General features: G+C 34.6%; 7 protein-coding genes and 1 long non-coding RNA gene across 11 annotated transcripts; 5 read left to right on the forward strand and 3 right to left on the reverse strand.

Annotated features, from left to right (window-relative positions):
* The first annotated feature begins 573 nt into the window (after positions 1-573).
* Positions 574-2,510, forward strand: LOC146907066 (putative FBD-associated F-box protein At5g56440). Its single transcript, XM_085729595.1, has 3 exons — positions 574-1,611; positions 1,815-1,958; positions 2,046-2,510. Exons 1-3 carry the CDS (start codon positions 874-876, stop codon positions 2,322-2,324), a joined length of 1,161 nt encoding a protein of 386 aa, XP_085585721.1. The 5' UTR covers positions 574-873; the 3' UTR covers positions 2,325-2,510.
* A 3,170-nt stretch (positions 2,511-5,680) lies between these two features.
* Positions 5,681-7,688, forward strand: LOC146907067 (uncharacterized). Its single transcript, XR_015020293.1, has 2 exons — positions 5,681-5,817; positions 7,544-7,688. It is a non-coding gene; the product is annotated as an uncharacterized LOC146907067 (long non-coding RNA).
* Positions 7,689-7,750: 62 nt separating this feature from the next.
* On the forward strand, positions 7,751-16,249 carry LOC146907068 (G-type lectin S-receptor-like serine/threonine-protein kinase At1g11300). Of its 2 annotated transcripts, none has more exons than XM_085729606.1 (7): positions 7,751-9,052; positions 9,146-9,256; positions 9,485-9,636; positions 9,712-9,922; positions 14,985-15,222; positions 15,315-15,465; positions 15,550-16,249. In XM_085729606.1, exons 1-7 carry the CDS (start codon positions 7,768-7,770, stop codon positions 15,859-15,861), a joined length of 2,460 nt encoding a protein of 819 aa, XP_085585732.1. In that variant the 5' UTR covers positions 7,751-7,767; the 3' UTR covers positions 15,862-16,249. The 2 variants fall into 2 exon arrangements, with proteins under 2 accessions (XP_085585732.1, XP_085585731.1); XM_085729605.1 differs by having other exon boundaries at positions 7,753-9,052; positions 9,140-9,256.
* On the reverse strand, positions 13,774-14,787 carry LOC146907069 (F-box/FBD/LRR-repeat protein At4g26340-like). Its single transcript, XM_085729604.1, has 3 exons — positions 14,655-14,787; positions 14,413-14,571; positions 13,774-14,322 (listed from the first exon to the last, which is right to left on the reverse strand). The coding sequence occupies exons 2-3, from the start codon at positions 14,524-14,526 to the stop codon at positions 14,044-14,046; spliced, it is 393 nt and encodes a 130-aa protein (XP_085585730.1). The 5' UTR covers positions 14,527-14,571; positions 14,655-14,787; the 3' UTR covers positions 13,774-14,043.
* A 2,353-nt stretch (positions 16,250-18,602) lies between the features above and the next one.
* On the reverse strand, positions 18,603-19,617 carry LOC146907070 (F-box/FBD/LRR-repeat protein At4g26340-like). The gene is made up of 3 exons (XM_085729603.1): positions 19,484-19,617; positions 19,242-19,400; positions 18,603-19,151 (listed from the first exon to the last, which is right to left on the reverse strand). The coding sequence occupies exons 2-3, from the start codon at positions 19,353-19,355 to the stop codon at positions 18,873-18,875; spliced, it is 393 nt and encodes a 130-aa protein (XP_085585729.1). The 5' UTR covers positions 19,356-19,400; positions 19,484-19,617; the 3' UTR covers positions 18,603-18,872.
* On the forward strand, positions 19,601-21,099 carry LOC146907071 (G-type lectin S-receptor-like serine/threonine-protein kinase At1g11300). 2 transcript variants are annotated; one of them, XM_085729599.1, is made up of 4 exons: positions 19,601-19,612; positions 19,814-20,051; positions 20,144-20,294; positions 20,379-21,099. In XM_085729599.1, the coding sequence occupies exons 2-4, from the start codon at positions 19,990-19,992 to the stop codon at positions 20,688-20,690; spliced, it is 525 nt and encodes a 174-aa protein (XP_085585725.1). In that variant the 5' UTR covers positions 19,601-19,612; positions 19,814-19,989; the 3' UTR covers positions 20,691-21,099. The 2 variants fall into 2 exon arrangements, with proteins under 2 accessions (XP_085585725.1, XP_085585724.1); XM_085729598.1 differs by lacking the exon at positions 19,601-19,612 and having other exon boundaries at positions 19,671-20,051.
* A 2,332-nt stretch (positions 21,100-23,431) lies between these two features.
* LOC146907072 (F-box/FBD/LRR-repeat protein At4g26340-like) lies at positions 23,432-24,446 on the reverse strand. Its single transcript, XM_085729602.1, has 3 exons — positions 24,313-24,446; positions 24,071-24,229; positions 23,432-23,980 (listed from the first exon to the last, which is right to left on the reverse strand). The coding sequence occupies exons 2-3, from the start codon at positions 24,182-24,184 to the stop codon at positions 23,702-23,704; spliced, it is 393 nt and encodes a 130-aa protein (XP_085585728.1). The 5' UTR covers positions 24,185-24,229; positions 24,313-24,446; the 3' UTR covers positions 23,432-23,701.
* On the forward strand, positions 24,430-25,928 carry LOC146907073 (G-type lectin S-receptor-like serine/threonine-protein kinase At1g11300). 2 transcript variants are annotated; one of them, XM_085729601.1, is made up of 4 exons: positions 24,430-24,441; positions 24,643-24,880; positions 24,973-25,123; positions 25,208-25,928. In XM_085729601.1, exons 2-4 carry the CDS (start codon positions 24,819-24,821, stop codon positions 25,517-25,519), a joined length of 525 nt encoding a protein of 174 aa, XP_085585727.1. In that variant the 5' UTR covers positions 24,430-24,441; positions 24,643-24,818; the 3' UTR covers positions 25,520-25,928. The 2 variants fall into 2 exon arrangements, with proteins under 2 accessions (XP_085585727.1, XP_085585726.1); XM_085729600.1 differs by lacking the exon at positions 24,430-24,441 and having other exon boundaries at positions 24,499-24,880.
* Positions 25,929-26,863: the final 935 nt, after the last annotated feature.

The following is a 26,863-nucleotide window of genomic DNA, read 5'->3' on the forward strand; positions in this document are numbered from 1 at the left end:
GACCTTCATGAATTTTGACTATACAAAATCGAAGATATGGTAGGGGGTAAACCGAAATTTGCTCAAATTGACAGGGGGTAAACCTAAATTTGCTCAAATTACAGGGAGTGAAATTTTCCATGAGGGTCCAATACCAAAAAATATTCAAATTACAAGGATGAAATTAAAAAAAAAATTACAGAGGGAGAAAACCGAAAATGACCTATATTACAGGGTAAAACACTATTAACTCTATAAGAAATTCATCTATGCGTTTCAACACCAATTCACACAGACGGTAACCCATTCATCAATGACTGCCATGCATCATAGAAAAATTTTCTCATAAAAAAAATGTATTAAAGAAAAATTTGAAGAAAAATTTCTTCAAAAAAAAAAAAAACAAGCATAAAAAAAAAGGAAATAGATCCATTTCCTTACGAATGAAAACGTTTGAAAATTCTAATTCTAAAATAATATAAATCCAAAAAAAATTTATAATTTCAAAAATTGCAAAATTAATATAAATTCTCCAATTATCTTTTTTATTTACAAATTCTGAATATTTTTAGTCCGCTCAACATTCCACACACCACCGACAGTATTTCCCATCCATCTTCTCTTTCAAAAGTCTCAAACACACCAACAACACCTTGAAACCCTAGTATTCATTCATTCTCGACTCTCAACTGAAAGATCTACAAAATGATTCAGCTCATCCATTTCATTTCTTCCAAAGAGTGAGTCATGCTTCTTAATTTCTAAACATATCCATTTTGGTTTGGTTTTGAATTAGGGTTTTGAGTTCAAAATGTTGCTTCTCTATTTCTAAACACATATCGGTTTTGTTTAGAACTATGCTTTTGGATTAGGGTTAGGGTTTTGAGTTTTGAAATGTCACGATCAATTCCAACTGAAGATAGGATTAGTTCCTTACCAGATCCAATTATATGTCACATCCTATCTTTTGTTCCAACCAAAACCGCTGCATCCACAAGTATTCTCTCAAAGAGATGGAACCCATTATGGCTATCAGTTCTCGTTCTTCATTTCGAGGATGAAACCTTTCAAAACTTCGAATCCTTTCGCCATTTCGTGTCCTCCGTCTTTCTCTTACGGGACATTACTTTACCCCTTCGATCATTCCACATCAACTGTTCAAAACCTTCTGCCATCCAGCCACATGATATCAATCGATTTGTTCATGCTGCTGCACAACGTGGAATCGAGAACCTCAATCTTGAACTGTCCGGTATGGTAACATTACCTCGTAGCATTTTCAGCTGTAGGACCCTCGTTGTTCTTCATTTGCAATGGATTATAGTGAAAGACCTTTCTCAACTGGTTGTGGATTTTCCTCTCCTCAAAAAACTTCACTTGTCTGGTGTAATTTTGGAACGTGCTGAATGTATCATCCAGCTTCTATCTGGATGTCCCATTCTAGAGGAATTGCAAGTTGAACGTTTAATTGTCTTTAACAAGGAATGGCTTGTTTCACTTAATTTTGTACGAGAAAAGTTTCCAAGCTTACCGAAGTTGATAACAGCAAACGTTACTAGATCGACCCATTCTTTGGCGCTTTTTCTCACTTTACTTTGCAGGGCAGAGTCTCAGCTTCTGCGTGCAGAATTGGTAAGAATATTATAGTTGTTTTTTTTTTAATAAACTTTGTTAATTATGGTTTTGCCCTTCGATTATGATCTGTGTGACATATCTGTGTTACGAATTTGAGTTATGATATTGCACCTTAACCCTTTCTGATCCTAGGTAGGATCTAGTGTTTGAGTGATTAAAAGAAATTGGATTTGATTTCTAACTTTTGTAAATCGCAACAGGACACAAGTCACCTCATACATCTTAAGTTTTGCAATCTAACTAACATGGAGCTTATCCTTAAGCATAATCATTGTGAGAAGTGGAACTGGTTGCTAAAAGCTCTGAAACATTGTCCCAAACTTCAAAATCTTACCATTCATCAGGTTTTGTTGATGCCTAGCTTTTTCTTTTCTTTTTACCTCAACACCTTTTGTACAATTTTATATATAAAAAAATTGAATTGTTGACAGGATTTTGAGAATGGAGAGGAAGTTGTGGATAATTGGGTGTATCCAACAATTATTCCAGAATGCCTTTCAACACAGCTCAAAACATGTTTGCTTAAAGGTTATAAATGCACAGAATGTGAGCTTCAATTTGCAAAATATATTATGCAGAATTCAAAAGTACTGAACACAATGTCAATCAAGAGTGCCTCTTCTGTAGATACAAATGCCAAGCACCAAATTTTGAAGAAACTAGCTTCGTGCACAAGGGCCTCATCAACATGTAAACTCTTATTTGATTGATGAAAGTTAGGTCATAGTTTGCAATAGTTCTTATATCTCTACTTTTTATACTAGATTCTTCGTATGCAATGGTAACATCTGATGGTTTCAAAGGCATGGCCTCTGTTTCAATTTGACCTCAATGTCATTTAAATTTTCAAATATGTATCAACTTTCACGTAACTAATTGATGCTAGATCCTCTCAACTTTTTCTTTTCTTTTCTTACTGATGATTGTATTTTTACTTGGGTTATATTGATGTATGTCATTATGTGGTAGTCTTGTTGTGGACTTGTGGGAAGAAGTAATGGATATCAAAATTTCCAACTACATAGACTGGTGTCTTAGAATGCCAACGTGCTTTTAATTGAAAACAGATATGTGATATTAGTGTGTGCTCCACTCGAAAGTCTGACAAACAAGTATAATATCATTAATTGTTTCTAAATTATTACATTCACTTGCTTGACTAAATGGAATCAAAGCCTACAACAATTGGGACTGGTTCCTTTTCCACTAATTTGAATATCAGGTAACAATGAAAACCATTTAGGATGCTAAGCTCTTTTATTAACGCTATTAAGGAAAAGCAAATTGAGTTGAAGAGAAATGAACTAATCTTTACTAAGATATTTTACTCTTATGATATATAACCTTCATTTATTGAATTTTTGTTTGATAAATTCTAGGTGTAATTCAGCTTATTGATTGAATGCTGGTTTGGTATTTTTTTCTGTGTTTGTTATTCTGCTAATTATGCATTCCGTTTTGTATACATACCAATTCATTGTATACTAGTTTGCATTTGGTTTGCACTTGGCTATTGCTAGTATTTATATCATGTGTGCTAATAATAGTGCTTATAGTCGCAAGAGAAGACACATACATATAAGACATTGTTACTTAACTGAAATTGGTATTATCTGGCTTGAGTATGTGAAAAGTGAGAGAAATCTTACCGATCCTTTAACAAAAGGATTATCCTTGAGATGTGGAGGTCCGTGAATGGAGGAAAGTATGGTGGATACCTGATTAGTGGTCAATCAAAGCCTTATGAGTACTTGTATGCACTTCATTTTCTATCTCTATGAAGTTTGGTAGTGTTTAATGTGAGGATTAGTTATTAGCTCTTAATAAGTACACAGTACTATAGAATTAAACATATAGAATCAAGGGTTAATTAAGTTTTTAGTCCTTATAAATATTCACAGTTTTGTTTTTAGTCCCTACAAAATAAAATCACATTTTTTAGTCCCTGTAACATTTTCCTTAAGCATTTTAGGGACCAAAAATGTTGATGGAAATTTTTAACAGGGACTAAAAATGTTGATGGAAAAATTTTATAGGGACTAAAAATGCTGATGGAAAATTTTATAGGGACTAAAAAATGTGATTTTATTTTGTAAGGACTAAAAACAAAACTGTGAATATTTATAGGGGCTAAAAACTTAATTAGCCCTAGAATCAAAGGAGATATTGAGCTACTTCATTGCAACACAAATGATCAAGTAACTGCCATCATCACATGGCCTTCAAAGTAGAGTGAAAGTATGTAAAACAATAGATTAAACTGATTGCAAAATTGAAATTCAGTTTAAGGGATGATCTCCTTTTCTAAGTTTTAGTTGGGCCTCCCCCTGTGTCGATAGGCATGGCCTTAGTTTTGGAGACTAGTTTTGTTATACGAAACACAATTACTCCTAGGATTAGGCGTGTCCTGGCGTCGGATACCTGTTGTATCCGACATCGACACATATAATTACATTGAATTATCTCATTTTCTCAAATTATTGATTATTGGTGCTGACATATTTGTATTGTGTCTATGAGTCTGTGCTTCATATGTTTTGTTTGTGGCCTTGTTTTGGAGATTAGTTGGTTGTGTCATGTGTGTATAGTTATAGAAAGAGAATCAATAGAATCCAGTTGGGTCTTTGTATAGCTTTCCCTTTTCTACAGCTAAACTGGTGTGTGTTTTTGTGATTGTTAGTTTGCTTTGTGATGGATGTTCTGCTTTTACCAGTTTTCAGGAAATCCGGGTGATAGTAATAATCCTATTTTTACCTGCTTTCGGTTGATTTATGTTCTCTAAATACAAGATTGGCCTTGGTTGTTCTCAAGGATCTTGAAATTTTGTGGGCATAGCTTATGCAGTTATGCCTGTTTATTTTGTTTGAATATATCATTTTGCTTTTGCCAAAAATAAAATTGACGTAAAATTTCATATTTTCCGGGTGATAGGGTGATAGGTCATAGGTGTATGAATGAATTTTGGATGACACTTTAGTGACTTTGTGTTGGATGACTTTGGTGACTTTAGTGTATTTTAGATGAAATAGAGTGTTGATTGAATGATTAAAATAATATATTTTGATGAGAGAGAATTATTGGTTAGGTGAGAGATAGAGACAAAGGCACCGAAATGATTAGTCTTTGTAATTGTGCAAAAAGAAGTGCATGTGTGTGTAGCTTCCTCCACCTCAGATATTCAACGATGAGAAAGAATTTGTATTGCATGACGTAGAGTTGGCAATGCAAAGGCCCACCATTCTCTTTTAATATGATACATTTTGCACCATGGGACTAGCCGTTCTAATCTGTCTTGGTTTTGCAGTAGAGTTCGTTATGTTTCACTATACTTTTGAAGTTGAATTTTTCTTACTCAAACTGTTATTTGAAATATTTATATTTTCAATCAGTTTTAAAGTAGAAAATAGTTTACTGCATTATTAAAAGGTATTAACTTTGCCCTAGAGCACTTATGACACATATCTCTTCTTAGCTTAACCAAGATCCTATTTTGAATCCAATCTTGGGGCATGCAACACTGTTAAATCTCTTAGGGAAAATTGTTGTCCATACATGTCCTATAAAGCTTGAGGGATTAATATCTGCAATTGTGCATGGAGGATAGCTAATTTATGCCAAAAAAAAAGTTTTAATTTTCATAAATAACGCTTTATACAATTATTATTATTTGCTTGTAAAAAAAAGGTATTATATAGGTAGTTTGTCAACCAGAAAAAGGTATTCTTTGCTTGAGAAAATACATTCTAACTCTTGAGGTAGCTAATATATTGATGTATGTGGCAGAAAATTCAATTTATTTTGACTAGTTCTAATAGAGACTACAATTACATAAACTACTTCTTAGTGGGATAACTTAAAAACGCATTCATCCTGGATGGAAAGCAATTGCTTCATTGTCAATCCATTTGTTACATACCTAGTAATGTGTGTGTGTGTGTGTGTATATATATATATATATATATATATAAGTTTCAGTTATCCTTAGTCATGTACAATTTTTTTTTTCTTTCAAAATTTCAACTGAAATAATTTTTTTATTTTTGAGGGAAATTCTTTCCTATTTTTTATTTTAAATAAATGAATTAATTATTTCTTTACCAATATACCTTTGATTATATTCCATTTTTTTCTTCAAGCTATAATAAATACAGTTGTATGTTAGAAACATAAGTCAGTTTTCTATCATGAATGTAGCAATGAAAGGTGTTCATTTGTGATGCAATTGATCAAACAACCCGAAACTTTATTTGGCGCGGTTCCAATAATAAAGGTGTTCATTTAGTGAATTGGAAAAAAGTCACTAGTCCTAAACGCCTTGGTGGCTTGGGTCTTAGAACAGCTCGAAATGCTAATACTTGTCTCCTTGGAAAGTTAGTTTGGGACATGGTCCAATCTTCAAATAAATTATGGGTGAATCTCCTCTCTACCAAATACACAAAAGGGCCTAGTATCCTTCTCGCGAATGCCACCAGCAGCAGCTCTCCCTCTCGGGCTTCTATTATTCGTGCTAAAGATATTCTAAAGCACGGTTATTCTTGGCGTGCCGGCTCGGGCTCCTCTTCATTTTGGTTCAGCAATTGGTGTTCTCACGGTTTTCTTGGTTCTTTGGTTCCTATTATCGACATACATGACATACACCTCACCGTCAAAGATGTGATATCCTTCAATGGCCAACACACACAAGCTCTTTACACTACTCTCCCTCAACCTGTCGCTGACACCATAAATAATTTCCACACAATTTTCAATGACTCAGTTGATGATGTTTTTATTTGGAGTCATAATAAGAATGGCGCCTACTCCACCAAAAGTGGTTACTCTTGGCTTCTCTCCCTCATGGAGCCAGCCACCATCAACACCTCGGATCACTCTTGGTCTTGGATTTGGAATCTGCAGGTACCGGAGAAATACAAGTTCTTTATTTGGTTAGCTTGTCATGAAGCGGTTCCAACTTTGTCGTTGCTTCACCATAGACACATAGCTGCGTCTGCAACTTGTGGGAGATGCGGGGATGAGGAGGAATCCTTCATGCACTGTGTTCGCGACTGCCGTTATTCTATTCCCATTTGGCAGAAGTTTGGTTTCTCTAATCCAGATTTCTTCACATCAAACTGTGCGCATGATTGGATCAAAGGCGGGACGAAAGGCCCCCGCTCTACCATTTTCCTTGCTAGTCTCTGGTGGATTTGGCTGCACCGCAACCAAATGTGCTTCAGCAGCGATATCTGGTCCACAGCTCGTCTTTGCATCAGCATTCAAAATTCTGTTGACACAATTAAAAAGAGCTTTCAGCCTGAAGCTAATTCTGATCGTACAGCTCGCTTTGTTACTTGGAACAGCAGCAATCATGGCTGCTACATCCTCAACACAGATGGGAGCTGCTTAGGCACCCCAATCCGAGCTGGATTTGGGGGCCTTATCCGTAACAACGCAGGCTCCTTCGTCTCAGGATACTCAGGTTTCATCAAAGACTCAACTTGTATCCTCCTAGCAGAGCTCACAGCCATTTACAAGGGGTTACGTCTAGCAATGGACTTGGGGTTGGATAATCTAGTCTGCTACTCGGACTCTCAGCTGTCCGTCAATCTTATTTCAGGTGTTGTTTCAAAGTTCCACGTCTATGCGGTACTAGTTCAAGATATCAAGGATATTATAGCTTCCCGTAACTTTATTATCCAGCACACTCTCAGAGAAGGCAATCAATGTGCCGATTATTTAGCCAAGCTAGGAGCTACATCAAGTTCAGATTTTCTTGCCCATTCGTCCCCTCCTCATGATCTCATCGACATGCTCAGGAACGACGCTTTGGGAACTGTCTTCACTAGAGCCTGAGTTGCTGTTTTTTTCTGTTGCTTTCTGTTTCTTTCTGTTCTCTTTCTTTTGTTTAACCTTAGCCTTGTAACCAAAAAAAAGAATGTAGCAATGAAAGTCAATTCGAAAGAACATAAATTCATGCAAAATACAAAGAAATACAACATCGAATAAGTGGTCCATCTCCATGATAATGAACCATACACAGCATGAAAATTTCAACACGCAGCTGCAAAGTCACATCAAAACGTGTTGTTGACTATTAGCATGGCCAGGAAAAAGAGGTCACTTATGAAAAATTTAATTCATCATTTATCATAACTAGAAGCAATCATCTCAGTAATGAATTACAAAAATATGTTCTTCATTTTGACCATGCTGTGTTTTAATTTTCTAGATGATAGTGTTGCCATAGACACCATTACATCAACTCAGTTTATCAAGGACCCTGAAACTCTAAGCTCCAAGAGTGGTAACTTCACCTTAGGCTTTTTTAGTCCTGAAAATTCTACGAATCGCTATGTCGGAATTTGGTGGCAGCCTCAATTCACAATCCTATGGGTGCTTAACAGAGACCAACCTCTCAAAGATTCTTCTGGTGTTGTTAAAATATCTGATAATGGTAATGATCTCGTGGTATTGAATGGAAAGAAAGAGGTGATTTGGACATCCAACGCACCGAATGTTGCAACCAATTCAAGTTCGAAACTTTTAAATTCAGGGAACCTTGTACTACTTGAAGGCACAACAGAAAGAACTATATGGGAGAGTTTCCAGCATCCTTCAAATGTAATGTTGCCAAACATGAAACTTACAAGCAACAAAATAACAGGTGAGAAAGTAAAACAAACATCATGGAAAACACCTTATGATCCATCCATTGGAAGCTTCTCTTTGAGTGTTGAAAGGCTTACTATACCTGAAGTGTTCATATGGAATGAAAATCAACCGTATTGGCGAACTGGTCCATGGAATGGTAAGATTTTTACAGGGCTTCCATATATGACAACTCATTATCTCGGTGGTTTACATGTTGGAGATGATGGAGAAGGAAATGTTTCATTCTTTCAAATAACATCGGATACAGTTGGTCTCATAATCTATAATCTGAGTTCAGAAGGAAACTGTGAAGAGAAATGGTGGGATGAAAAGAAGAATGAATGGAAAGTAACATGGAATAGTCATGAAATGGAATGTGATGTTTATGGTGTATGTGGACATTTTGCAAGCTGTAATTCACAAAGCTCACCGATATGTAGCTGTTTGAAAGGGTTTGAGCCAAGGAACAAAGAGGAATGGAATAAACAAAATTGGACTGAAGGGTGTGTTAGGAGGACACCTCTTCAACAGTGCGAAAGATACAAAAATCAAAACACAAGTGAAGACAGTAACGCTGATGGTTTTTTGAAACTGCCGATGGTCAAAGTTCCCGATTTTGCAGACGGATCATCTCTCACACTGTCATCAGAAACATGCAGAAGTCGATGTCTGGAGAATTGCTCTTGTGTTGCATATTCTTATGATGCTGACATTGGTTGTATGTCTTGGACTGGAAACCTAGTTGACATACAACAATTCTCAAATGGAGGACTTGACTTGTATATTCGTGTAGCACACAAAGAACTTGGTAAACATAGTATGCTAGTTGTTATTTGATCTACTAATTGAATTCACCTGTTAGGGTTTTTGACTGAAAAATTTCAACTTTTCTCAGTTATAGATAAAGAGAAAAACATGAAAGTCATCATCATTACTATAACAGTGCTAACAGGAACTGTCATAGTTCTTGCTTGTGCGTATATCATGTGGAGAAGGAGAACTAACCACCATGGTAATATATCATCTTATTGGATTCAAATTATACTATAAACGAGTTTTCTACGTATTAGTAAAGTTAATTCAAATCATATACCATCTGAATTTTGATAAAATCAATCTCATTCCAGTAACTAGTTTCTGTTTTCTTTTAATTTAACAATTTCAAATCACTATCACTGTCAATTTTTAATTGTTTCATGCCTCCTTCCAACCACTAATTCATGACTTTCAAATAAATCAGCAACCATCCGAAGTGACAATGCGATTGGAGAACTGTCACAAGTTAAACTCCAAGAGCTATTACTATTTAATTTTGGCAAGATTGCAACTGCAACCAACAACTTTCACTCATCCAACAAACTTGGGCAGGGTGGTTTCGGACCAGTATACAAGGTATATTAAATTCAGTAAGTTTAATGATATTTAAGCTCATTATCAATATTAGCTATATCTTTATTTCTCTTCTAGGGGACAATGCATGATGGTCAGGAAATAGCAGTTAAAAGACTTTCTAAAGCATCTGGACAAGGTCTAAAAGAATTCATGAATGAAGTAGTGGTCATTTCTAAGCTTCAACACCGCAATCTTGTAAAACTTCTTGGCTGTTGTGTTGATGGAGAGGAAAAGATGTTGATATATGAGTACATGCCAAATAAAAGTTTGGATGTGTTTCTCTTTGGTTAGTCTTTGACACTCCTTTACCTTTTCCCTCATACCCAATTCAAGCTTTGAGGTTAAACTTTATTCATCATATATGAAATTGGTTTGTAGCAATGAACAATTGCTAAACAGCTATGATTTCTTGGAACATACTAATTATTTTTTCAATGCGAGGAGTTCAATCTTGAGTTTTAGATGACACAATTTACCTTTTATTTATTAGATGCCTCGAAAAGTAAAATCCTTGATTGGAGGAAACGCTTTAGCATAATAGAAGGAATAGCTCGAGGATTGTTGTATCTGCAGAGATTCCAGACTAAAAATTATACATAGAGATTTGAAGCCAAGTAATATCTTGCTAGATAATGAGCTTAATCCAAAAATATCAGACTTTGGTATGGCCAGAATCTTTGGAGGGAATGAAGATCAAGAAAATACGAGAAGACTTGTTGGAACTTAGTAAGTACACAAGACACCTTTTTCTTTGTTCAACATTATGGTAGCCTACTTGGATATTCAATTTCAATTGTCTAATTGCACTTCAATGCAGTGGTTATATGTCTCCATAATATGCAATGCAAGGACTGTTTTCTGATAAATCTGATGTCTTTAGCTTTGGAGTTTTACTTCTTGAGATTATTAGTGGAAGACGAAATTCAAGCTTTTATGATTGCGAGTCTCTGACCCTTTTAGGATTTGTAAGTCTCTTCAATTCTTATCTAACTCAATCTTGATTGTTCTGCAGCTTTCTCAGATGTTTGACATTTGTTTTGTCAATTTAGGTATGGATACAATGGCAAAAAGGCAATATTCTACCACTGATAGATCCAGGAATATATGAACCTATCCATCATAAATATATTTTGAGGTCTATACACATAGGGCTTCTATGTGTACAGGAATTTTCCATAGACAGACCTGCCATGGCTGCTGTAATTTCTATGCTGAACAGTGACATTGTAGATCTTTCTCCTCCAAAGAAACCTGCATTCATCCTGAAGCAGAATATGCTGAGCTCGGTGTCGCCTGAAGAAAACAACGATGACTTGTACTCTGTCAACTTGGTCAGTATTTCAGACATCCATGGCAGATAGCAACTAAGAATAGTATATTTTCTCTTAGAGGCAATGAGCCAATGAAGGTTTTGATTATCTAGGAAAATTTTGGAAGGCCTACTTACTGGTTTCAAGTGTTGAAACTTTTGCTATTAAGATGATTGGTGAGGTCAGAAAACTCAAAAGTTATATTATCTATTGTGTTTGCCTATCCAGTGTAATATTATCTTTGTGAAATATTAAAATTACCTTCTTGTTAATTCTTTACTGCCTAGCATTATGGCTGGTAATTTTTTTTATAAATCGTAATCTTATGGTAATTTTTTTTATAAATTGTAATCTTATGGTAGTTTAAAACTTTTTTTTATCGTAGTTTACAGCCAAATTGTAAACCCATTCATTCATTTACTCCACTTTGTTTGAATATTATAGTTTACGTTGCTCTCATATTTTCTACCAATTTTGTGTGATAGATGAATGGTGCTTAAATTGTGGGTCTTAAAATCAGTATTGTTAATAGAGTCTAATAACGCGTAGCAGAGTCGCCCCTGGAGCTGTTTAGTGCCTCAAAATTAGCAAAATGTAATATTTTTGACAGGCAAATGTAAATTTGACTTTAAACAATTATTCGGATTGGTAAGATTGGAAGAGTTTGAAGTTTCTTTTTTTTTTTTTTTTTTACTTTTTCAATAAGTTTTGACAAAATGTAATATTTTAGACTGGCAAATGTAATTTTGACTTTAAACAATTATTCGGCTTGGTAACATTTGAAGAGTTTGAAGTTTCGTTGGCTTTAACTTTTCGATAAGCTTTTTCTTTCCTTAAGAGTTCATATCGGCGAAGTTTTCACACCAGTAAAACATAGGTATGTATGGGTTTTCCAAATTTGAATATAGCAATTAGCAAATCAATGCTACCAATCTCCTTTTCTTTCTCATTGAGTTGCAACACAAGGATACTAAGCAGGACCGTTGCTTTGAATTGTAAATATACTCAACTAAAATCTGAGACACGACCTTGTGTTTTTAAGATTTTAAAGCATAGTATGAAGGATATTTCATTGTTACAACAACAGAATTAAACCTTGTCTTATCTTGCATCTTTCATATTTTTGGTTCTTCAAGCAGGTAAATTAACATCATGAAATCGTCATATCCAAATTGAACTACCAAAAGTGAATTGATAGAGCAAGAGAAGTGTGTGTTTAAAGCTTTTAGGACAGTGTCATAGAGCCAAAATGAACCAATTTATCTTAGTGAGTGAAGCAATATCCAAACAAAGGGGGTATTTCTCTCGTAGTGAGTAGCCTTCAGGTTTTTCTCTTGGTATGAGAAGTCACCTTCCCCTTTGAATTGTTATCAAGTGAAATCAATCCCTTAGCACAAAACAAAGGAACGTCAAGACAAGACTATCTTATCATTCCCTTGGCCCTCATGACAGAACCTTATCACAAAAGGAACACAAGTAAAACAAATCTTAACAGTAGAGCTTGTAGATATGTAAGCTAACTTTCCCAGTTTCTTTGATAAGTTCAGAATTTCCCTTATCAGAATTGGGCAGGTCAAAAACAGTGTTGTCAACCGCGAATAGCTGAAAATAGCGGTTTGCAAAAATTATGTTATGCTACAGTGCTATAGTGTTTGTTAAAACCCCTCTATGCTATAGCACTACAGTGCGGTTATAGCCGTTATTTGACTAACACTGGTCAACTCAGTTTCGTTCACCATTGGTTTCTCAATTATTAGAAGCTACATTCAGAGATTTCTTTGGTCTGTTCAAATTTTCACTGGGTATGACAGTACCTTATTCTACTAGTTTGATATACGCAAACAAGAACGAACTCCGACAAGCACAATGAAAGTGATCGAGGCTGGTTGCATCTCATCCCTTATTTATAGTCACACAAAACCAGTATGCTATAAATACTAGCAAATCAAGATCCAGACCAAATGCAAACCAGTACGTATACTAAACAGTATGAAATCAGTAACCGCAATAGAATATGCAAACCGAAATGCAATAAATCCGCAAGTATACAAAACAGTATGCAGTTAGTAAACAGGAAGTCAGGAATATCAAATGCAAATCAAATACCAACCCAGTTTTCAATCACTGATATCAATAGCAAAATGCAAACTTTTGAGGATCACTGAGGTTCGTTCGCCAGCCTCCCGGGCCCAAAGGGACAAAACCTTCGACAATCTATTTGCATAGCTCCTACAGTCCTACTCACCCTTGTCTAAACATTTTCTAGCTCCCCAAAACTAAATTTTCTGTTTCGTCTGTCGTTTTTCACTGCCGTATAGGCATTCTATTATCGTGCAACTGAATATTCCTCATTCTATCAACCCTAATAATATGTGTTGATTCTCTATTTCCCATGCCCTGCCTCATTTCATATCATAGGCCATGATAGTTGTACAAGGAGATTGATAAGAAAGTTTATATAATTTGGTTAATTACGAAAACAAATAGCATCTGCGAGAAAAAACAAGAACTAATTCAAACATATCTCTAGTAACTATAAAATATACATGAAACACAACAACATAATACTGCCATAACATTTGCATAGTACTGACGAAAAACTCAATTACACAAAGCTCAACAACACATAATTTATTAAAAAAATGTCAATAAATAAAGGTTATATAAAAGAGTAAAATATTTCATTTATCTTCATCTTTCATTATATTTCGTCAATAATGTTAATAATTTTCATTGATACTACATATTAAAACAAGTGGGAAAAAAAAACAGAGTCCCAATTGCCGTAGGCCTTGATTCCAATTACTATAGCAAGTTGATGACAGAATTCAAGAGAAGCAAATAGTGATTAAATTCTAAGAGCTAATGATGATGGTGTAGATGTAAACAACCATCAATGAGATAAAATACGACTCGGTTGAAAGGATCTGACATACCTTTAATACATGAAAGCCAATACATTTGAAAATCTAAATGACAGAGTCAAAATGAAACAGAGGTCACGCCTTTGAAAACCATTAAATCTTAGCATTGCATATGATAGAATCTAATACAAAAAGCACACATGATAACTATTGCAGCTATACCCTAATTGTCATCAATCAAATAAGAGTTTACATGTTGTTGAGGCCCTTGTCGACGAAGCTAATTTCGTTATCATTTGGTGCTTGGTATTTATATCTATGGAAGACGCACTCTTAATTGTCATGGTGTTCAATACTTTTGCATTCTGCATAATATAGTTTGCAAATTGAACCTCACATTTCATGCTTTTACATCCTTTAAGCATGCACGTTTTGAGTTGTGTTGAAAGGCATTCTGGAGTGACGGTTGGATCCATCCAATTGTCCACAACTTCATTTCCATTCTCAAAATCCTGTCCACAATTGAAATAGTTTTGTTATAAAAAAAATATGTAAAAAATTGTTGAGGTAAGATAAAAGAAAATCTTAGACAAGAACAAAACCTGATGAATGTTAAGATTTTGAAGTTTGGGACAACGTCGCAACACTTCTATCACCCAATTCCACCTCCCACGGCAGTTATGGTTACGAATGTTATGGTCAAGAATAAGTTCCATGTGGATTAGATTTTGAAACACAGGGAAATGGCTGTAACAATTGCCCTGCAGTGAAATACAAAAGTTAGAAATGAAATAAACCCTAATTTCTTTTAAACATTTATTGGAGAGTCATATAATATTCTTACCAGGTCTACATACAGAATCTTTGCCCGACAAAGCAAAGAAAACAGAACAATTTCCGTAGAAGACAAGTCTGAAATGCTTGCTCTAATCAAATTCGGTAAGCATTGAAAATTTGGATGTGTTTCTCTTTGGTTAGTCTTTGACACTCCTTTACCTTTTCCCCTATACCCAGTTCAAGCTTTGAGAAACTTTATTCATCATATATGAAAATGGTTTGTAGCAATGAACAATTGCTAAACAGCTATGATGTCTTGGAACATACTAATTATTTTTTCAATGCGAGGAGTTCAATCTCGAGTTTTAGATGACACAATTTACCTTTGATTTATTAGATGCCTCGAAAAGTAAAATACTTGATTGGAGGGAACGCTTTAGCATAATAGAAGGAATAGCTCGAGGATTGTTGTATCTGCACAGAGATTCCAGACTAAAAATTATACATAGAGATTTGAAGCCAAGTAATATCTTGCTAGATAATGAGCTTAATCCAAAAATATCAGACTTTGGTATGGCCAGAATCTTTGGAGGGAATGAAGATCAAGAAAATACTAGAAGAGTTGTCGGAACTTAGTAAGTACAACAATACACCTTTTCCTTTGTTTAAAACTATGGTAGCATACTTGGATATTCAATTTCAATTGTCTAATTGCACTTCAATGCAGTGGTTATATGTCTCCAGAATATGCAATGCAAGGACTGTTTTCTGATAAATCTGATGTCTTTAGCTTTGGAGTTTTACTTCTTGAGATTATTAGTGGAAGACGAAATTCAAGTTTTTATGACTGCGAGAACTCTCTTACCCTTTTAGGATTTGTAAGTCTCTTCAATTCTTATCTAACTCAATTTTGGATGTTCTACAACTTTCTCTAATGTTTGACATTTGTTTTGTCAATTTAGGTATGGATACAATGGCAAGAAGGCAATATTCTACCACTGATAGATCCAGGAATATATGATCCTATCCATCATAAATATATTTTGAGGTCCATACATATAGGGCTTCTATGTGTACAGCAATTTTCCATAGACAGACCTGCCATGGCTGCTGTAATTTCTATGCTGAACAGTGACATTGTAGATCTTCCTCCTCCAAAGAAACCTGCATTCATCCTGAAGCAGAATATGCTGAGCTCGGTGTCGCCTGAAGAAAACAACGATGACTTGTACTCCGTCAACTTGGTCAGTATATCAGACATCCATGGCAGATAGCAACAAAGAATAGTATATTTTCTCTTACAGGCAATGAGCCAATGAAGATTTTGATTGTCTAGGAAATTTTTGGAAGGACTACTTACTGGTTTTAAATGTTGAAAGTTTTGCTATTAAGATAATTGGTGAGCTCAGAAAACTCAATAGCTATATTATCTACTGTGTTTGCCTATCCACTGTAATATTATCTTTGTGAATTATTAAAATTACCTTGTTAAACCTTTACCTAGCATTCTGGCTGGTAATTTTTTTATAAATTGTAATCTTATGGTTATTTTTTTTTATAAATTGTAATCTTATGACAGTTTAAAACTCTTTTTATCGTAGTTTACAGCCAAATCGTAAACTCATTCATTCATTTACTATCATTTACTACACTTTGTTCGAATATTATAGTTTACGTTTCTCTTATATTTTCTATCAGTTTTGTTATCAGTTTTGTGTGATAGATGAATGGTGCTTAAATTATGGGTCTTAAAACGAGTATTGTTAATAGTCTAATAACGGCGTAGAAGAGTCGCCCCTGGCCTGTATAGGACAAGTAATAGCAGTGACGGAGCTGTTCAGTGCAGCGGTCACTATAGCATCGCTTCTCAAAATTGGCAAAATGTAACATTTTAGACAGGCAAATGTAATTTTGACTTGAAACAATTCTTCGCCGTGGTAACATTGGAAGAGTTTGAAGTTTCGCTGGCTTTTACTTTTTGATAAGCTTTTTCTTTCCTTGGAGTTCATATCGGCGAAGTTTTCACACCAGTAAAACATAGGTATGTATGGGTTTTACAAATTTGAATATAGCAATGAATAAAGCAAATAAAAGCAATGCTACCAATCTCCTTTTCTTTCTCATTGAGTTGCAACACAAAGATACTAAGCAGGACCCTTGCTTTGAATTGTAATACTATATACTCAATTGAAATCTGAGACACGACCTTGTGTTATTAAGATTTTAAAGCACAGTATGAAAAAGCACAGTATGAAGGATATTTCATTATTACAACAACAGAATTAAACCTTGTCTTATCTTGCATCTTTTATATTTTTGGTTCTTCAAGCAGGTAAATTAACATCATGAAATCGTCATATCCAAATTGAACTACCAAAAGTGAATTGATAGAGCAAGAGAAGTGTGTGTTTAAAGCTTTTATGACTGTCATAGAGCCAAAATGAACAAATTTATCTTAGTGAGTGAAGCAATATCCAAACAAAGGGGGGTATTTCTCTCATAGTGAGTAGCCTTCAGGTTTTTCTCTTGGTATGAGAAGTCACCTTCCCCTTTGAATTGTTATTAAGTGAAATCAATCCCTTAGCACAAAACAAAGGAACGTCAAGACAAGACTATCTTATCATTCCCTTGGCCATCATGACAGAACCTTATCACAAAAGGAACACAAGTAAAACAAATCTTAACAGTAGAGCTTGTAGATATGTAAGCTAACTTTCCCAGTTTCTTTGATAAGTTCAGAATTTCCTTTATCAGATTTGGGCAGGTCAAAAGCAGTGTTGTCAACCGCGAATAGCTGAAAATAGCGGTTTGCAAAAATTATGTTATGCTACAGTGCTATAGTGTTTGTTAAAACCCCTCTATGCTATAGCGCTATAGTGCTGTTATAGCCATTATTTGACTAACACTGGTCAACTCAGTTTCGTTCACCATTGGTTTCTCAATTATTAGAAGCTACATTCAGAGATTTCATTGGTCTGTTCAAATTTTCACTGGGTATGACAGTACCTTATTCTACTAGTTTGATATAGGCAAACAAGAACGAACTCCGACAAGCACAATGAAAGTGATCGAGACTGGTTGCATCTCATCCCTTATTTATAGTCACACAAAACCAGTATACCATAAATACTAGCAAATCAAGATCCAGACCAAATGCAAACCAATACGTATACTAAACAGTATGAAATCAGTAACCGGAACAGAATATGCAAACCAAAATGCAATAAATCCACAAGTATACAAAACAGTATGCAGTTAGTAAACAGGAAGTCGGGAATATCAAATGCAAATCAAATACCAACTCAGTTTTCAAATAGCAATAGCAAAATGCAAACTTTTGAGGATCACTAAGGTTCGTTCGCCAGCCTCCCGAACCCAAAGGGACAAAACCTTCGACACAATCTATTTGCATAGCTCCTACAGTCCTACTCACCCTTGTCTAAACATTTTCTAGCTCCCCAAAACTAAATTTTCTGTTTCGTCTGCCGTTTTCACTGCCGTATAGGCATTCTATTATCGTGCAACTGAATATTCCTCATTCTATCAACCCTAAAATATGTGTTGATTCTCTATTTCCCATGCCCTGCCTCATTTCATATCATAGGCCATGGTAGTTGTACAAGGAGATTGATAAGAAAGATTATATAATTTGGTTAATTACGAAAACAAATAGCATCTGCGAGAAAAAACAAAAACTAATTCAAACATATCTTTAGTAACTATAAAATATACATGAAACACAACAACATAATACTGCCATAACATTTGCATAGTACTGACGAAAAACTCAATTACACAAAGCTCAACAACACATAATTTATTAAAAAAATGTCAATAAATAAAGGTTATATAAAAGAGTAAAATATTTCATTTATCTTCATCTTTCATTATATTTCGTCAATAATGTTAATAATTTTCATTGATACTACATATTAAAACCAGTGGGAAAAAAAAAAACAGAGTCCCAATTGCCGTAGGCCTTGATTCCAATTACTATAGCAAGTTGATGACAGAATTCAAGAGAAGCAAATAGTGATTAAATTCTAAGAGCTAATGATGATGGTGTAGATGTAAACAACCATCAATGAGATAAAATACGACTCGGTTGAAAGGATCTGACATACCTTTAATACATGAAAGCCAATACATTTGAAAATCTAAATGACAGAGTCAAAATGAAACAGAGGTCACGCCTTTGAAAACCATTAAATCTTAGCATTGCATATGATAGAATCTAATACAAAAAGCACACATGATAACTATTGCAGCTATACCCTAATTGTCATCAATCAAATAAGAGTTTACATGTTGTTGAGGCCCTTGTCGACGAAGCTAATTTCGTTATCATTTGGTGCTTGGTATTTATATCTATGGAAGACGCACTCTTAATTGTCATGGTGTTCAATACTTTTGCATTCTGCATAATATAGTTTGCAAATTGAACCTCACATTTCATGCTTTTACATCCTTTAAGCATGCACGTTTTGAGTTGTGTTGAAAGGCATTCTGGAGTGACGGTTGGATCCATCCAATTATCCACAACTTCATTTCCATTCTCAAAATCCTGTCCACAATTGAAATAGTTTTGTTATAAAAAAAATATGTAAAAAATTGTTGAGGTAAGATAAAAGAAAATCTTAGACAAGAACAAAACCTGATGAATGTTAAGATTTTGAAGTTTGGGACAACGTCGCAACACTTCTATCACCCAATTCCACCTCCCACGGCAGTTATGGTTACGAATGTTATGGTCAAGAATAAGTTCCATGTGGATTAGATTTTGAAACACAGGGAAATGGCTGTAACAATTGCCCTGCAGTGAAATACAAAAGTTAGAAATGAAATAAACCCTAATTTCTTTTAAACATTTATTGGAGAGTCATATAATATTCTTACCAGGTCTACATACAGAATCTTTGCCCGACAAAGCAAAGAAAACAGAACAATTTCCGTAGAAGACAAGTCTGAAATGCTTGCTCTAATCAAATTCGGTAAGCATTGAAAATTTGGATGTGTTTCTCTTTGGTTAGTCTTTGACACTCCTTTACCTTTTCCCCTATACCCAGTTCAAGCTTTGAGAAACTTTATTCATCATATATGAAAATGGTTTGTAGCAATGAACAATTGCTAAACAGCTATGATGTCTTGGAACATACTAATTATTTTTTCAATGCGAGGAGTTCAATCTCGAGTTTTAGATGACACAATTTACCTTTGATTTATTAGATGCCTCGAAAAGTAAAATACTTGATTGGAGGGAACGCTTTAGCATAATAGAAGGAATAGCTCGAGGATTGTTGTATCTGCACAGAGATTCCAGACTAAAAATTATACATAGAGATTTGAAGCCAAGTAATATCTTGCTAGATAATGAGCTTAATCCAAAAATATCAGACTTTGGTATGGCCAGAATCTTTGGAGGGAATGAAGATCAAGAAAATACTAGAAGAGTTGTCGGAACTTAGTAAGTACAACAATACACCTTTTCCTTTGTTTAAAACTATGGTAGCATACTTGGATATTCAATTTCAATTGTCTAATTGCACTTCAATGCAGTGGTTATATGTCTCCAGAATATGCAATGCAAGGACTGTTTTCTGATAAATCTGATGTCTTTAGCTTTGGAGTTTTACTTCTTGAGATTATTAGTGGAAGACGAAATTCAAGTTTTTATGACTGCGAGAACTCTCTTACCCTTTTAGGATTTGTAAGTCTCTTCAATTCTTATCTAACTCAATTTTGGATGTTCTACAACTTTCTCTAATGTTTGACATTTGTTTTGTCAATTTAGGTATGGATACAATGGCAAGAAGGCAATATTCTACCACTGATAGATCCAGGAATATATGATCCTATCCATCATAAATATATTTTGAGGTCCATACATATAGGGCTTCTATGTGTACAGCAATTTTCCATAGACAGACCTGCCATGGCTGCTGTAATTTCTATGCTGAACAGTGACATTGTAGATCTTCCTCCTCCAAAGAAACCTGCATTCATCCTGAAGCAGAATATGCTGAGCTCGGTGTCGCCTGAAGAAAACAACGATGACTTGTACTCCGTCAACTTGGTCAGTATATCAGACATCCATGGCAGATAGCAACAAAGAATAGTATATTTTCTCTTACAGGCAATGAGCCAATGAAGATTTTGATTGTCTAGGAAATTTTTGGAAGGACTACTTACTGGTTTTAAATGTTGAAAGTTTTGCTATTAAGATAATTGGTGAGCTCAGAAAACTCAATAGCTATATTATCTACTGTGTTTGCCTATCCACTGTAATATTATCTTTGTGAATTATTAAAATTACCTTGTTAAACCTTTACCTAGCATTCTGGCTGGTAATTTTTTTATAAATTGTAATCTTATGGTTATTTTTTTTTATAAATTGTAATCTTATGACAGTTTAAAACTCTTTTTATCGTAGTTTACAGCCAAATCGTAAACTCATTCATTCATTTACTATCATTTACTACACTTTGTTCGAATATTATAGTTTACGTTTCTCTTATATTTTCTATCAGTTTTGTTATCAGTTTTGTGTGATAGATGAATGGTGCTTAAATTATGGGTCTTAAAACGAGTATTGTTAATAGTCTAATAACGGCGTAGAAGAGTCGCCCCTGGCCTGTATAGGACAAGTAATAGCAGTGACGGAGCTGTTCAGTGCAGCGGTCACTATAGCATCGCTTCTCAAAATTGGCAAAATGTAACATTTTAGACAGGCAAATGTAATTTTGACTTGAAACAATTCTTCGCCGTGGTAACATTGGAAGAGTTTGAAGTTTCGCTGGCTTTTACTTTTTGATAAGCTTTTTCTTTCCTTGGAGTTCATATCGGCGAAGTTTTCACACCAGTAAAACATAGGTATGTATGGGTTTTACAAATTTGAATATAGCAATGAATAAAGCAAATAAAAGCAATGCTACCAATCTCCTTTTCTTTCTCATTGAGTTGCAACACAAAGATACTAAGCAGGACCCTTGCTTTGAATTGTAATACTATATACTCAATTGAAATCTGAGACACGACCTTGTGTTATTAAGATTTTAAAGCACAGTATGAAAAAGCACAGTATGAAGGATATTTCATTATTACAACAACAGAATTAAACCTTGTCTTATCTTGCATCTTTTATATTTTTGGTTCTTCAAGCAGGTAAATTAACATCATGAAATCGTCATATCCAAATTGAACTACCAAAAGTGAATTGATAGAGCAAGAGAAGTGTGTGTTTAAAGCTTTTATGACTGTCATAGAGCCAAAATGAACAAATTTATCTTAGTGAGTGAAGCAATATCCAAACAAAGGGGGGTATTTCTCTCATAGTGAGTAGCCTTCAGGTTTTTCTCTTGGTATGAGAAGTCACCTTCCCCTTTGAATTGTTATTAAGTGAAATCAATCCCTTAGCACAAAACAAAGGAACGTCAAGACAAGACTATCTTATCATTCCCTTGGCCATCATGACAGAACCTTATCACAAAAGGAACACAAGTAAAACAAATCTTAACAGTAGAGCTTGTAGATATGTAAGCTAACTTTCCCAGTTTCTTTGATAAGTTCAGAATTTCCTTTATCAGATTTGGGCAGGTCAAAAGCAGTGTTGTCAACCGCGAATAGCTGAAAATAGCGGTTTGCAAAAATTATGTTATGCTACAGTGCTATAGTGTTTGTTAAAACCCCTCTATGCTATAGCGCTATAGTGCTGTTATAGCCATTATTTGACTAACACTGGTCAACTCAGTTTCGTTCACCATTGGTTTCTCAATTATTAGAAGCTACATTCAGAGATTTCATTGGTCTGTTCAAATTTTCACTGGGTATGACAGTACCTTATTCTACTAGTTTGATATAGGCAAACAAGAACGAACTCCGACAAGCACAATGAAAGTGATCGAGACTGGTTGCATCTCATCCCTTATTTATAGTCACACAAAACCAGTATACCATAAATACTAGCAAATCAAGATCCAGACCAAATGCAAACCAATACGTATACTAAACAGTATGAAATCAGTAACCGGAACAGAATATGCAAACCAAAATGCAATAAATCCACAAGTATACAAAACAGTATGCAATTAGTAAACAGGAAGTCGGGAATATCAAATGCAAATCAAATACCAACTCAGTTTTCAAATAGCAATAGCAAAATGCAAACTTTTGAGGATCACTAAGGTTCGTTCGCCAGCCTCCCGAACCCAAAGGGACAAAACCTTCGACACAATCTATTTGCATAGCTCCTACAGTCCTACTCACCCTTGTCTAAACATTTTCTAGCTCCCCAAAACTAAATTTTCTGTTTCGTCTGCCGTTTTCACTGCCGTATAGGCATTCTATTATCGTGCAACTGAATATTCCTCATTATATCAACCCTAAAATATGTGTTGATTCTCTATTTCCCATGCCCTGCCTCATTTCATATCATAGGCCATGGTAGTTGTACAAGGAGATTGATAAGAAAGATTATATAATTTGGTTAATTACGAAAACAAATAGCATCTGCGAGAAAAAACAAAAACTAATTCAAACATATCTCTAGTAACTATAAAATATACATGAAACACAACAACATAATACTGCCATAACATTTGCATAGTACTGACGAAAAACTCAATTACACAAAGCTCAACAACACATAATTTATTAAAAAAATGTCAATAAATAAAGGTTATATAAAAGAGTAAAATATTTCATTTATCTTCATCTTTCATTATATTTCGTCAATAATGTTAATAATTTTCATTGATACTACATATTAAAACCAGTGGGAAAAAAAAAAACAGAGTCCCAATTGCCGTAGGCCTTGATTCCAATTACTATAGCAAGTTGATGACAGAATTCAAGAGAAGCAAATAGTGATTAAATTCTAAGAGCTAATGATGATGGTGTAGATGTAAACAACCATCAATGAGATAAAATACGACTCGGTTGAAAGGATCTGACATACCTTTAATACATGAAAGCCAATACATTTGAAAATCTAAATGACAGAGTCAAAATGAAACAGAGGTCACGCCTTTGAAAACCATTAAATCTTAGCATTGCATATGATAGAATCTAATACAAAAAGCACACATGATAACTATTGCAGCTATACCCTAATTGTCATCAATCAAATAAGAGTTTACATGTTGTTGAGGCCCTTGTCGACGAAGCTAATTTCGTTATCATTTGGTGCTTGGTATTTATATCTATGGAAGACGCACTCTTAATTGTCATGGTGTTCAATACTTTTGCATTCTGCATAATATAGTTTGCAAATTGAACCTCACATTTCATGCTTTTACATCCTTTAAGCATGCACGTTTTGAGTTGTGTTGAAAGGCATTCTGGAGTGACGGTTGGATCCATCCAATTATCCACAACTTCATTTCCATTCTCAAAATCCTGTCCACAATTGAAATAGTTTTGTTATAAAAAAAATATGTAAAAAATTGTTGAGGTAAGATAAAAGAAAATCTTAGACAAGAACAAAACCTGATGAATGTTAAGATTTTGAAGTTTGGGACAACGTCGCAACACTTCTATCACCCAATTCCACCTCCCACGGCAGTTATGGTTACGAATGTTATGGTCAAGAATAAGTTCCATGTGGATTAGATTTTGAAACACAGGGAAATGGCTGTAACAATTGCCCTGCAGTGAAATACAAAAGTTAGAAATGAAATAAACCCTAATTTCTTTTAAACATTTATTGGAGAGTCATATAATATTCTTACCAGGTCTACATACAGAATCTTTGCCCGACAAAGCAAAGAAAACAGAACAATTTCCGTAGAAGACAAGTCTGAAATGCTTGCTCTAATCAAATTCGGTAAGCATTGAAAATTTGGATGTGTTTCTCTTTGGTTAGTCTTTGACACTCCTTTACCTTTTCCCCTATACCCAGTTCAAGCTTTGAGAAACTTTATTCATCATATATGAAAATGGTTTGTAGCAATGAACAATTGCTAAACAGCTATGATGTCTTGGAACATACTAATTATTTTTTCAATGCGAGGAGTTCAATCTCGAGTTTTAGATGACACAATTTACCTTTGATTTATTAGATGCCTCGAAAAGTAAAATACTTGATTGGAGGGAACGCTTTAGCATAATAGAAGGAATAGCTCGAGGATTGTTGTATCTGCACAGAGATTCCAGACTAAAAATTATACATAGAGATTTGAAGCCAAGTAATATCTTGCTAGATAATGAGCTTAATCCAAAAATATCAGACTTTGGTATGGCCAGAATCTTTGGAGGGAATGAAGATCAAGAAAATACTAGAAGAGTTGTCGGAACTTAGTAAGTACAACAATACACCTTTTCCTTTGTTTAAAACTATGGTAGCATACTTGGATATTCAATTTCAATTGTCTAATTGCACTTCAATGCAGTGGTTATATGTCTCCAGAATATGCAATGCAAGGACTGTTTTCTGATAAATCTGATGTCTTTAGCTTTGGAGTTTTACTTCTTGAGATTATTAGTGGAAGACGAAATTCAAGTTTTTATGACTGCGAGAACTCTCTTACCCTTTTAGGATTTGTAAGTCTCTTCAATTCTTATCTAACTCAATTTTGGATGTTCTACAACTTTCTCTAATGTTTGACATTTGTTTTGTCAATTTAGGTATGGATACAATGGCAAGAAGGCAATATTCTACCACTGATAGATCCAGGAATATATGATCCTATCCATCATAAATATATTTTGAGGTCCATACATATAGGGCTTCTATGTGTACAGCAATTTTCCATAGACAGACCTGCCATGGCTGCTGTAATTTCTATGCTGAACAGTGACATTGTAGATCTTCCTCCTCCAAAGAAACCTGCATTCATCCTGAAGCAGAATATGCTGAGCTCGGTGTCGCCTGAAGAAAACAACGATGACTTGTACTCCGTCAACTTGGTCAGTATATCAGACATCCATGGCAGATAGCAACAAAGAATAGTATATTTTCTCTTACAGGCAATGAGCCAATGAAGATTTTGATTGTCTAGGAAATTTTTGGAAGGACTACTTACTGGTTTTAAATGTTGAAAGTTTTGCTATTAAGATAATTGGTGAGCTCAGAAAACTCAATAGCTATATTATCTACTGTGTTTGCCTATCCACTGTAATATTATCTTTGTGAATTATTAAAATTACCTTGTTAAACCTTTACCTAGCATTCTGGCTGGTAATTTTTTTATAAATTGTAATCTTATGGTTATTTTTTTTTATAAATTGTAATCTTATGACAGTTTAAAACTCTTTTTATCGTAGTTTACAGCCAAATCGTAAACTCATTCATTCATTTACTATCATTTACTACACTTTGTTCGAATATTATAGTTTACGTTTCTCTTATATTTTCTATCAGTTTTGTTATCAGTTTTGTGTGATAGATGAATGGTGCTTAAATTATGGGTCTTAAAACGAGTATTGTTAATAGTCTAATAACGGCGTAGAAGAGTCGCCCCTGGCCTGTATAGGACAAGTAATAGCAGTGACGGAGCTGTTCAGTGCAGCGGTCACTATAGCATCGCTTCTCAAAATTGGCAAAATGTAACATTTTAGACAGGCAAATGTAATTTTGACTTGAAACAATTCTTCGCCGTGGTAACATTGGAAGAGTTTGAAGTTTCGCTGGCTTTTACTTTTTGATAAGCTTTTTCTTTCCTTGGAGTTCATATCGGCGAAGTTTTCACACCAGTAAAACATAGGTATGTATGGGTTTTACAAATTTGAATATAGCAATGAATAAAGCAAATAAAAGCAATGCTACCAATCTCCTTTTCTTTCTCATTGAGTTGCAACACAAAGATACTAAGCAGGACCCTTGCTTTGAATTGTAATACTATATACTCAATTGAAATCTGAGACACGACCTTGTGTTATTAAGATTTTAAAGCACAGTATGAAAAAGCACAGTATGAAGGATATTTCATTATTACAACAACAGAATTAAACCTTGTCTTATCTTGCATCTTTTATATTTTTGGTTCTTCAAGCAGGTAAATTAACATCATGAAATCGTCATATCCAAATTGAACTACCAAAAGTGAATTGATAGAGCAAGAGAAGTGTGTGTTTAAAGCTTTTATGACTGTCATAGAGCCAAAATGAACAAATTTATCTTAGTGAGTGAAGCAATATCCAAACAAAGGGGGGTATTTCTCTCATAGTGAGTAGCCTTCAGGTTTTTCTCTTGGTATGAGAAGTCACCTTCCCCTTTGAATTGTTATTAAGTGAAATCAATCCCTTAGCACAAAACAAAGGAACGTCAAGACAAGACTATCT

Source organism: Medicago sativa, chromosome 7 (genome assembly GCF_051527215.1).
Source record: "Medicago sativa cultivar Bolivia chromosome 7, Bolivia_mono, whole genome shotgun sequence".
In the NCBI taxonomy this organism is placed as follows: domain Eukaryota; kingdom Viridiplantae; phylum Streptophyta; class Magnoliopsida; order Fabales; family Fabaceae; genus Medicago; species Medicago sativa.

What these genes read in the sequence shown, in the direction of transcription:
- LOC146907066 (XM_085729595.1), top strand. Translation starts at nt 874, where the DNA reads ATGTCACGATCAATTCCAACTGAAGATAGGATTAGTTCCTTACCAGAT. An exon ending in AGCTTCTGCGTGCAGAATTG is followed by an intron (nt 1,612 to 1,814) that starts GTAAGAATATTA and finishes AAATCGCAACAG; the next exon opens with GACACAAGTCACCTCATACA. An exon ending in AAAATCTTACCATTCATCAG is followed by an intron (nt 1,959 to 2,045) that starts GTTTTGTTGATG and finishes AATTGTTGACAG; the next exon opens with GATTTTGAGAATGGAGAGGA.
- LOC146907068 (XM_085729605.1), top strand. Translation starts at nt 7,768, where the DNA reads ATGAATTACAAAAATATGTTCTTCATTTTGACCATGCTGTGTTTTAAT. An exon ending in AAGGAGAACTAACCACCATG is followed by an intron (nt 9,257 to 9,484) that starts GTAATATATCAT and finishes CAAATAAATCAG; the next exon opens with CAACCATCCGAAGTGACAAT. An exon ending in CTCTTACCCTTTTAGGATTT is followed by an intron (nt 15,466 to 15,549) that starts GTAAGTCTCTTC and finishes TTGTCAATTTAG; the next exon opens with GTATGGATACAATGGCAAGA.
- LOC146907069 (XM_085729604.1), bottom strand. Translation starts at nt 14,526, where the DNA reads ATGGAACTTATTCTTGACCATAACATTCGTAACCATAACTGCCGTGGG. An exon ending in AAAATCTTAACATTCATCAG is followed by an intron (nt 14,323 to 14,412) that starts GTTTTGTTCTTG and finishes AATTGTGGACAG; the next exon opens with GATTTTGAGAATGGAAATGA.
- LOC146907070 (XM_085729603.1), bottom strand. Translation starts at nt 19,355, where the DNA reads ATGGAACTTATTCTTGACCATAACATTCGTAACCATAACTGCCGTGGG. An exon ending in AAAATCTTAACATTCATCAG is followed by an intron (nt 19,152 to 19,241) that starts GTTTTGTTCTTG and finishes AATTGTGGACAG; the next exon opens with GATTTTGAGAATGGAAATGA.
- LOC146907071 (XM_085729598.1), top strand. Translation starts at nt 19,786, where the DNA reads ATGACACAATTTACCTTTGATTTATTAGATGCCTCGAAAAGTAAAATA. An exon ending in AGAAGAGTTGTCGGAACTTA is followed by an intron (nt 20,052 to 20,143) that starts GTAAGTACAACA and finishes ACTTCAATGCAG; the next exon opens with TGGTTATATGTCTCCAGAAT. An exon ending in CTCTTACCCTTTTAGGATTT is followed by an intron (nt 20,295 to 20,378) that starts GTAAGTCTCTTC and finishes TTGTCAATTTAG; the next exon opens with GTATGGATACAATGGCAAGA.
- LOC146907072 (XM_085729602.1), bottom strand. Translation starts at nt 24,184, where the DNA reads ATGGAACTTATTCTTGACCATAACATTCGTAACCATAACTGCCGTGGG. An exon ending in AAAATCTTAACATTCATCAG is followed by an intron (nt 23,981 to 24,070) that starts GTTTTGTTCTTG and finishes AATTGTGGACAG; the next exon opens with GATTTTGAGAATGGAAATGA.
- LOC146907073 (XM_085729600.1), top strand. Translation starts at nt 24,615, where the DNA reads ATGACACAATTTACCTTTGATTTATTAGATGCCTCGAAAAGTAAAATA. An exon ending in AGAAGAGTTGTCGGAACTTA is followed by an intron (nt 24,881 to 24,972) that starts GTAAGTACAACA and finishes ACTTCAATGCAG; the next exon opens with TGGTTATATGTCTCCAGAAT. An exon ending in CTCTTACCCTTTTAGGATTT is followed by an intron (nt 25,124 to 25,207) that starts GTAAGTCTCTTC and finishes TTGTCAATTTAG; the next exon opens with GTATGGATACAATGGCAAGA.